We start from the raw sequence: 9,142 nt of genomic DNA, 5'->3' as shown, positions 1-9,142 counted from the left end.
CAGCACTCGTCCACATGAGGTTTCCTCTGGTATGCCTGTCTCCCCCTCCCTTCTTTGCCTCCCCTCCATCTTGGAGAGAAAAGGCATAGGATTAAGGAAAAGGGAGGAAGTCACTTTTTGTGAGTGCCCACCCTGTGCCAGGCGTGTGGGGCCAGATCAGTTCACACGCATCAGGGGTAGTCCTAAAGAGGGCTTCCTTTGTGCCAGGCACTGTTCTAGCACCGTGCCTCGGTTAGCTGGGTTAATCAGTGCACCAACCCTACCAGGTAGGCGATCTTACTGTCTCACTATGCAGATAAGAAACTGAGGCATCACATAGAGGGGACGAGGCAGAAGTGGGATTCCGGCCACGCACCCTATGTTCAGTCACTGTACTGCATTGTGCTCACTGCCTCCAAGGACACTCCCCATGGGGAAAAAAAAAAAAAAAAAAAGTCTCATTGTACTTTGGAGAATAGGGAAATTTCCCAGGTCTAACAGTACCAGAGGTTGGGACACCTGGGTGGCTCAGTCAATTAAGCATCCAACTTCAGCTCAGGTCAAGATCTCGTGATCCGTGAGTTTGGCCCCACATCAAGCTCTGTGCTGACAGCTCAGAGCCTGGAGCCTGCTTCAGAGTCTGTGTCTCCGTCTCTCTCTGCCCCTCCCCTGCTTGCACTCTGTCTCTCTCTCTCTCTCAAAGATGAATAAACATTTTTTTTAATAAAAAATAAATAAAAGTACTAGAAGTGAAAATCAAATCCAGAGGGCGTGAGATTCCAGATGCAGGGGTGTGAGGCCCAGAGATGCATGTGTGCTCACTAGCTCCCTCAAAATAAATAAATAAACTTTAAAAAATAATAATAAAACAAGGGTTGGTGGAAAGGCTATTGAATGCAGTGTTGGGGGTGGGGGGTTCTGTGTATGTGTGTGTGTTGGGGAGGGGGTAGCCTTTTGCACAATCCCTCATGCACCCAGGGTAGGGGTGTAATGACTGAACTGGATTCCAGCAGGCACAGGATGGTGGAGAAGGGGAGACTGGGCCCCGAAACCTGTCCCATGGCCTCTTGGCAGTCATGAGAGGCTGTGCAGCTGGTACTGGTCTTATCAGCTGGTAATCAAGGCCAAGTTGGTGAGTTCCTGGAGGTCAGGGGCTTGTCTGCTTTATGTCCTGCTCACAGGTCCCTAAAACTGTCTGTTGATGTGGATTGATTTGTTTATTTAACAGACAGGTCCTACTTGGAACCAGCTCAGTTAAGATCAACTATTCCAATACAGCTACGATGATGTGGAAGTTCAAGGCCGTGGAAGCCCAGAGATGAGGCCCTAAGCCACCTGGAACGGCATAGTCAGGGAAGGCTTCTTGGAGGAGTACCAGGCAATGCGAAGAGCGAGGGAAGGGCATCCAAGGGTGAGCAAGGGATGGGGCAAAGCATTTGGGCTGGAGACAGTGTTTGGGAGTCACTGTGCTTCCGAAGGTAACTGAAGCCATAGGATGGAAGGCCAGAGAGCAGCCTGTAGAGTCCCAAGAAGCAGCATGGGGCATTTCTGGAGAAGGATGAGAAGTCAGGACGGACCTCAGGTCCTCGCACACAAGGCCAAGGATGAGTGGACAAGCCGAGGTTCAGAGTGGACCTGTGGCTCTACCCTAAGAGGATGCCAGGATTCTGGGCTCAGCACCCAAGGAAGAGTGAACCATGAACCCTTAAGTTTCTGGGCCTCCTCAGAGGCAGTCTGGGGAGGCTGGGGCCCAGCCAATGGCAGTGCCACGTACAGCTCCGCCTCCTCCCAGGCCAGCGGCACACCCAGCTGCCTGCGGACTCTGCAGGCTCCGTCCCAGGAAGGCGCTGCCCCAAACACCCTCCCTGGTTCTGACATGAGTTCCAGCTGCCTCCGACTGCCAGCTTCCAGGACTGTTGAGGAGTAGCCACTCAGGTAAGGCCACCTGTGTCCAGATGGACCCTTGGTGTACCTGGCAGAGGGAGACATCTCTGATGGAGAGGCGAGGGAGGCAGCCTGGACGTATTCGCCACCCTGGGTTCTGGTGGGAGAGGAACAGAGGGCTCCTCCCTCCACTGCTCTGGGTTCTTTCAGCTCTTCCCAGCTGAGCAGAGGCAGGAGCCAGGGACCAAGTGGGAGAGGGGCTCACAGGGGTGCCAGAAGCTGAGCAAGCGAAGAGACTCTGCCTGGGCTTGCAAAGCCCCACCCCACCACACCCTAGGTGGGCTGGGCCAGAAGCCTCTGGGGACTAAGGGCTGGAGCCTCCTTGGCTGTTCCCTGTCAGGCTGCCAGGAGTTCCTCCCACCTTAGGCAGGACCGAGCAAAGATAAGTTGATGATTCACTACCAAGTGGTAGGTGGTATAGACAGAAGAGTAGAGAGACAGGGTAGGAGACAGGGTGGGAGCAGAGACGCCTCCAGCCTCCCTAACCTGACGTCCACCTCGTGGAGGAGAGGACGGGCACAGACCCCTTTCCTGCAGCTTAGGGAAAGGGGTCCAGGCCCCAGAGTGCAATTCAAATCCCAGCTCTGCTGCTTCCCAGATGTGCAAATATGAGCAAATTAATTAACCTCTCTGTGCTCCACTTTACTCATCCGCAAATTGGCAATAAAAAATAGCATACCCTTTCATACTATATTGGTTCGTGCAAAGTGCTCAGAACAGTGCCTGGTGTTGCATAAACACCCTATAACTGTTGGCTGTTATCACTACCCTGCCCATCTCTAACAGATCCCACAGGCAGGACAGGGCAATGCCCAGTGCCTAGACCAGCGCTGGAAAGGGTACCAGGAACCCCTCACAGCAAGAGGCTGTGCAGTCTCCCTGAGGTCCTTGGGGATCCCAGCAGGTGAGACCACAGTACATGGGTCTCAGGGAACCACCCCCCAACCCAGGAACCAGGCAGAAGAACTCCAAGAGATCAAGTGGACACCACACACTCAGAAGGGCAGTCATACTCCCTAAACGGAGTTAAATCTGATACCTGTGTGTTTATCACGCTGAACTCACCAGTGAAACTGACCAGAGCAGAATTTCCCATTTTGCTGTGTTGACAAGACTGCTCCATAAGATGATTTAAAAAAAAAAAAAAAAAAAAAAAAGGTTCTGTGGTCAAAGGAGTTTGGGCAATGCTACATATTTCGTCCCCCTTTTGGAGACTCACAGCGTAAACGTATTAGCATGGTCAAGTAAAGGGACCTATTTAACTTTGCTGAACCTGTGTTTGCCTACCTTTCTTGAACACAGAATCCTTTTCTCTCACTACTCCTGTTGCCAAACTATGGACAGGATTCCATGGAACTCCAGTTTGGGAATCCAAACTACAGCATACCAGGCTACTCTAGGAAGGCCATTGGATAAAGAGAACCATTGTCCCCTACTTTATCTTTCAGCTGGATTGTCATTGGCCTTGCTTCTAGTGAGCTGCTTTCCAGCAAGACATTGCCTGGGTATTTACAGATGGCAGTCTGGGGACAAGTTTCCAGCAGCCTCTCCAGCCCAGTCCCGCAAGCCAAGGAAAGGGCAAAGACCGGGTTCCCCTTCGGAGGGGCTAAAAGGAGAGAGCGGGCTCAAAAGGAGAGAAGTCTTCCTGAGGCTCGGCCCCCTGAGGAGGAGGGCCAGGGTCAGGACAGAGGGAAAGGGCAGAGTGTCCACCTACTTAAACCTTCATTCTGCAGGACTGTAAGACCAGAATCTCGGGGCCCTGGGAGGAAAGACTGACTCCCTGGACCACCTTCATGCACTTTTATGGATAAGTGTTGGGTTCTGGATTGAATTAGCTGGGCTCAAATCCCAGCTCTGCACCTAATAGTTGTGCAATCTGCATAACCCCCAAACCTCAGTTTCCTTCATCTGCAAAATGGGGACAATAATAGAACCTAGCTCCTCTGTGGCTATGAGAATTAAATACAGATGATATACAGTATTTCTATAAGGTGCTCAGAGTGAGTGCTCTATACATGTGGGGAATTCTTATCATTTCTCAGCAGTAGCAGCCAACAGCTGGGTCCACCATGAACTGGGGGATCTTCGAGGGGCTCCTGAGTGGGGTCAACAAGTACTCCACTGCCTTTGGGCGAATCTGGCTGTCTCTGGTCTTCATCTTCCGCGTGCTGGTGTACCTGGTGACGGCTGAGCGAGTGTGGAGTGACGATCACAAGGATTTTGACTGCAACACCAAGCAGCCGGGCTGCTCCAACGTCTGCTTTGACGAGTTCTTCCCCGTGTCCCACGTGCGCCTCTGGGCCCTGCAGCTCATCCTGGTGACCTGCCCCTCGCTGCTCGTGGTCATGCACGTCGCCTACCGGGAGGCTCGGGAGAAGAAGCACCGAGAGGCAGTGGGGGAGGATGGCGGGCACCTCTACCTGAACCCCGGCAAGAAGCGGGGTGGGCTCTGGTGGACCTACGTCTGCAGCCTGGTGTTCAAAGCCGGCGTGGATACCGCCTTCCTCTATGTGTTCCACTCGTTCTACCCCAAATACACCCTCCCTCATGTGGTCAAGTGCCACGCAGCTCCGTGTCCCAACACAGTGGATTGCTTCATCTCCAAGCCCTCAGAGAAGAACATCTTCACTCTCTTCATGGTGGTCACGGCCGCCATTTGCATCCTGCTCAACCTCGTGGAGCTGGCCTACCTGGTGAGCAAGAGATGCCGTGAGGGCCTGGCAGCGAAGAGAGCCAGGGCCACGGGCGGAGGCCATCGCCCAGACTGTCCCACCTCTTCCTACAAGGAAGACGACCTCCTCTCAGGCGACCTCATCTTTCTGGGCTCGGACTCTCACCCTCCTCTCTTACCAGACCGCCCTCGAGACCATGTGAAGAAGACCATGCTGTGAGAGCGCCCTGGTCAAGCCTGTTGGAAAGGGCCCGGCATCTCCCATGGGTGCAGCCTTGGGGGCGGGGGAGCTGAGCTGCAAGCAGGGGCAGGTAGGAGGGGGCATCCTGCACCTGCCCCCTACTGCGGGGCCTCGGGAAGGTTACCCCTCCACACTGAACCTTAGTTTCTTTCTGTGTAAATTGGAGGTGAAGCCCACCTCGCTGGGTTGTTGCCGTGAGGAGGGGTTTATTTAGAGAATGGATGTGCCAGTGCCATCTGTGGGGGGGCGCCCACGGTCAAGGTTTAATAAAAGTCAATTCCTCCACTTGCTTCGAGCCCTGCTTCGTTTCTTCATCCTTTGTGACCCCTGTCAGATCACTGGGTCAACGTCTCTTGCCCCTGCAAAGGGCTGGACTTGAACCAGCCAGGGGGAGGAGCCGTCCCCTCCCCCAGAAAAAGTCCCCAGCACTCCTGGGGGTCATGCCAATTGCTCAAGCTCAAGACAAGCCTTTATCCCCAGTTGCAAATTTAAGCCCAAGGGCTGTCTGCAAACATAATGGGGCTTAGCACGTGGGGACGTGTGTGTTGCAATGGAAAGTTCGTGAACTTTTGAGTCAGAACACTTGCATTCGAACCCATGTTCCACCGGGACTCTGGAAAAGTGACTTCAGCTCCTCTCTAAAGTGGGTTAATAATAACGTGGAGCCTGGAGGGGCTGGGGGGTGCTGGATGAGCTCATGGCTGTGGATGGGGTAAGCCAGCTGTAAGAGGCCACATAAATGTTAATCATTGGTATTAGGAAGTGCTCAATAAATGCTTGTGGGAAATCAAGCAGAAGAGCCCCTCCCTGGCTGCACATTAATCCTCACTATCCCAGCCACTGGGACAGTCAGAAAGGACACAGGCCCAAGGCCCCTCTGCAGCCCCCACCCAGGAGGACCCTGACTTCCCTGCAGGCCTTCCCCAGGGACCCAGGTCTACGGAGACAGACAGGGAGGCTATGCCTGGCCCCATGCCAGCTGGGACGTTCCATGCTGCTGGCCTGCATTCCTTGTCTCCACCCGAGCAGCGGTATCCTTGTCTGAAAAACCAGAATCCGTCCCTCCCACCCCCACACAGCTCACCAGCAGCCCAAGCTCTAGTCCCCAGAAACGTCTCCACCTGGGTGCAACGTGATCCTGGGCTGAATCAAGGTTGCCTCTCTCCACATATACCACCTGCTGAGGACCCCAGACCCGTGCTTCCGAAAAGGGCAAGAGAGAGGCCTGGGGACAGAGGGACTAGGGGCAATAAGGCAACTGGAAGGGGCTAGGAGCAACAGACAGGGGCTAGCGTTGGGGCTGACCTGGGCCCTGACATGAGAATACAAGGCTCCTGCACTGCCTCCCCCCCTCCAACAGTTCCACCTACATACCTGCCAGCCCAGGGAGCCAGACCCAGCCATGCCCATCCAGGCTGGAGAGAAGGCGTGGGCCAGGGGAGAAGAGCCACACAGGTGTTTGCTCTGAATATGTGCCCGAGGAAGTCCGCCCGCCGGCCCACCCGCTCACTCTCCCTTGGCTCATTGGCTCAGAAAGCTCCACCCCGAAGAGGAGTGAGGAACAAAAGCTGCCTCTGGGAGGCCCTCAGGCACACAGACCAGCCCAGGGACCAGAGAGTGGCTGCTAGACCCAAGAAAGGTGAGGACCCAATCGGGCCGGAGAGGGGGCTGGGAAGCAGGGACCAGGTGGGCTGAGGAACCTCGTGAACTCAGGCTACAGGTTGGGCTCCTGGGAGGAAGAAAGAGGACAGAGGATCCCTGGAGAAACCCCAGGGAAGCCCCAAGGAGGGGAGGGGACATCCTGCCAGACCAAAGGGAGGACAGAGGACCAAAGAAGAGACAAAGAAAAGGAGGAACCAGGAAGAGAGAGTTTCTGCTCAGTTCAGCAAACATCTATTGTGTGCTCACAGAGCCAGGCCTGGTGCTGAGTACTGGGGGAACAGATGATCCAGGCGTAGAGGCTGCCCTCCAGACGCTGACAGTCTGGTGCAGGAGACAGGTAAACAGGCTATTTGAACACCAGTGATCCATTCGGCCATGAGAGATAGAGGAGGGTATTCAGAAAATGTCCCAGGGTGAGAAGCTCTGAAGATGGTGAGGTCTGAGTCAGGGATGCGGGGGGGGGGGGGGGGGGGGGCTGGGGCAGGAGAGAGAACCTGATGGCTCTCCAGATAAGGGGGTGTGGAGGACAGAGCACATCGGACAGAGGCCCGACCAGGAATAATGAGAGACCTGGCTGACAATCAGAGAAGACAGGTGTCCCTGAGAAAAAGTACATGATCAAGGGTGGACCGAGCCAGAATCCTGCCTTTGTCCCTTTCCCAGGCCCTCCCTAAAGCCGAAATGGTTGGAATTCCAAAGGAACCCACTGTGGTCAGGACAGTCAGTGCTCGCACGGGTGCAGGGAAGGGGAGGCGCATGGGGCCAAACCGCCACAGCTCCAAAGAGCCTATTTAGTGTGGGAGGAAATGTCCGGGCTGGGGATGCCCTGGGCCTCTCAGTGAGGATGGTTATCACTCAGGGGTTCATCAAAGAGGCCAATGTGAACACACCCAGCACAGGGCCTGGCTCATGTTGGTGCTCATTAGAAGCTGGAGGATAATGATACACACCCCTCGTCCCCTGCCCCTGTCGAGCCCCAACAGCTGGCAGGAGGGCAAATCATCCAACCTGAACCTTCTTCCTGTTTCTGTAGAAGTCATGCTATCCACAGAAACTTGGGGTCACAGAAGTTGGCAGGCACATCCATGGAAGATGATTACCTTTCACGTTTATCCATTACCCTGTAGAATAAAACATCCCCTGATTTTGGAGCTGGAAGATGGGAGTTCAAGACCAGCTCCACCATTTCCAGCAGGGGGAGGCCTTGGGTAGGTGGCTGTCTAGGACTTAGTTTACCCACTGCCCCCCCCCCACTCCATGAAATGGGGATAACAGCCATCCCTACCCCCCCCACCACCACCACCACCAAGTCATTGCAGGTGAGGACGTGATGACAAGGTGGTTCTGAAAGGGTTTTGCCAATCGCACCTTCAATAAAGGGCACCCATTTCCAGGCTCTCCCAGGCCTCGTGGCCCCCACCCCGGAGTGGGCACTCACGGTGTAGACCGTCCACGTGAGGAAGCAAGGACACAGTCGGCATGAACTGGGCGTCCCTGCAGGGCCTCCTGAGCGGGGTCAACAAGTACTCCACGGCGCTAGGCCGCATCTGGCTGTCGGTGGTGTTCATCTTCCGTGTGCTGGTGTACGTGGTGGCCGCGGAGGAGGTGTGGGACGACGAGCAAAAGGACTTCGTCTGCAACACCAAGCAGCCAGGCTGCCCCAACGTCTGCTACGACGAGTTCTTCCCCGTGTCCCACGTGCGCCTCTGGGCCCTGCAGCTCATCCTGGTCACCTGCCCCTCGCTGCTCGTGGTCATGCACGTCGCCTACCGCCAGGAGCGGGAGCGGAAACACCGCCTGAAGCACGGCCCCAACGCCCCGTCCCTGTATGACAACCCCAGCAAGAAGCGGGGCGGGCTCTGGTGGACGTACTTGCTGAGTCTTGTTTTCAAGGCTGCCGTCGACTCTGCCTTCCTCTACATCTTCCACCGCCTCTACCAGGACTACGACATGCCCCGGGTGGTGGCCTGCTCCGAGTCCCCTTGCCCCCACACTGTGGACTGCTACATCTCCCGACCCACGGAGAAGAAGGTCTTCACCTACTTCATGGTGGCCACAGCTGTGATCTGCATCCTGCTCAACCTCAGTGAGGTCGTCTACCTGGTGGGCAAGAGGTGCCTGGAGACCTTCAACCCGAAGCGCCAGCGGTCTCCGCGCCGGGATCACCTGCCCGATACGTGCCCCCCATATGTCCTCTCCCAGAGAGAGCACCCCCAAGATGGGAACTCTGTCCTAATGAAGGCCGGGTCGGCCACGTTGGATGCAGGTGGGTTTCCATAACCTGTGAGGTTGGTGGCTGGGACCACCGGGTCCATGGTCTGTTCCCTAAGGCCACCGCAGGGCAGTGGCCTCTTTTCTGCAGCAGGGCAGGTGAGGAAGATGGTTGTGGGGCTCAGGAAGCACCCCCATGGGCCAGTGCTGGAGAGCAGCTTGGTCTCTAGGTCCTGAGCCCCCGGGGGAGGGAGGTTGACGGCTGGTGGGGATTTTGTATATGGCAATGGGGTATGTCAAAACCTTAATAAATGTGATTTTCCCAGTATTTTGTAGACCAGGTGGGGAGTGGCGGGTAGAAGTGTCAGGGGGGTTCACCATGGACCTCAGAGAGGAGCCACAACCATTCAGTGGGTGCCTGCACCCCAGAACCT

The 9,142-nt window shown here is 55.6% G+C and overlaps 2 protein-coding genes across 2 annotated transcripts; both read left to right on the top strand.

Moving 5' to 3' along the window:
- The first annotated feature begins 1,781 nt into the window (after window positions 1-1,781).
- Window positions 1,782-4,995, top strand: GJB5 (gap junction protein beta 5). Its single transcript, XM_047872121.1, has 2 exons — window positions 1,782-1,914; window positions 3,966-4,995. The coding sequence occupies exon 2, from the start codon at window positions 3,993-3,995 to the stop codon at window positions 4,812-4,814; it is 822 nt and encodes a 273-aa protein (XP_047728077.1). The 5' UTR covers window positions 1,782-1,914; window positions 3,966-3,992; the 3' UTR covers window positions 4,815-4,995.
- A 2,981-nt stretch (window positions 4,996-7,976) lies between these two features.
- GJB4 (gap junction protein beta 4) lies at window positions 7,977-8,777 on the top strand. The gene has a single exon (XM_047872344.1). It carries the CDS (start codon window positions 7,977-7,979, stop codon window positions 8,775-8,777), a length of 801 nt encoding a protein of 266 aa, XP_047728300.1.
- The last annotated feature ends 365 nt before the right edge of the window (window positions 8,778-9,142 follow it).

Source organism: Prionailurus viverrinus, chromosome C1 (genome assembly GCF_022837055.1).
Source record: "Prionailurus viverrinus isolate Anna chromosome C1, UM_Priviv_1.0, whole genome shotgun sequence".
Lineage (NCBI taxonomy): Eukaryota > Metazoa > Chordata > Mammalia > Carnivora > Felidae > Prionailurus > Prionailurus viverrinus.
The sequence above is the reverse complement of the archived record's forward strand: the minus strand, read 5'-3'. Positions and strand labels throughout refer to the sequence as shown.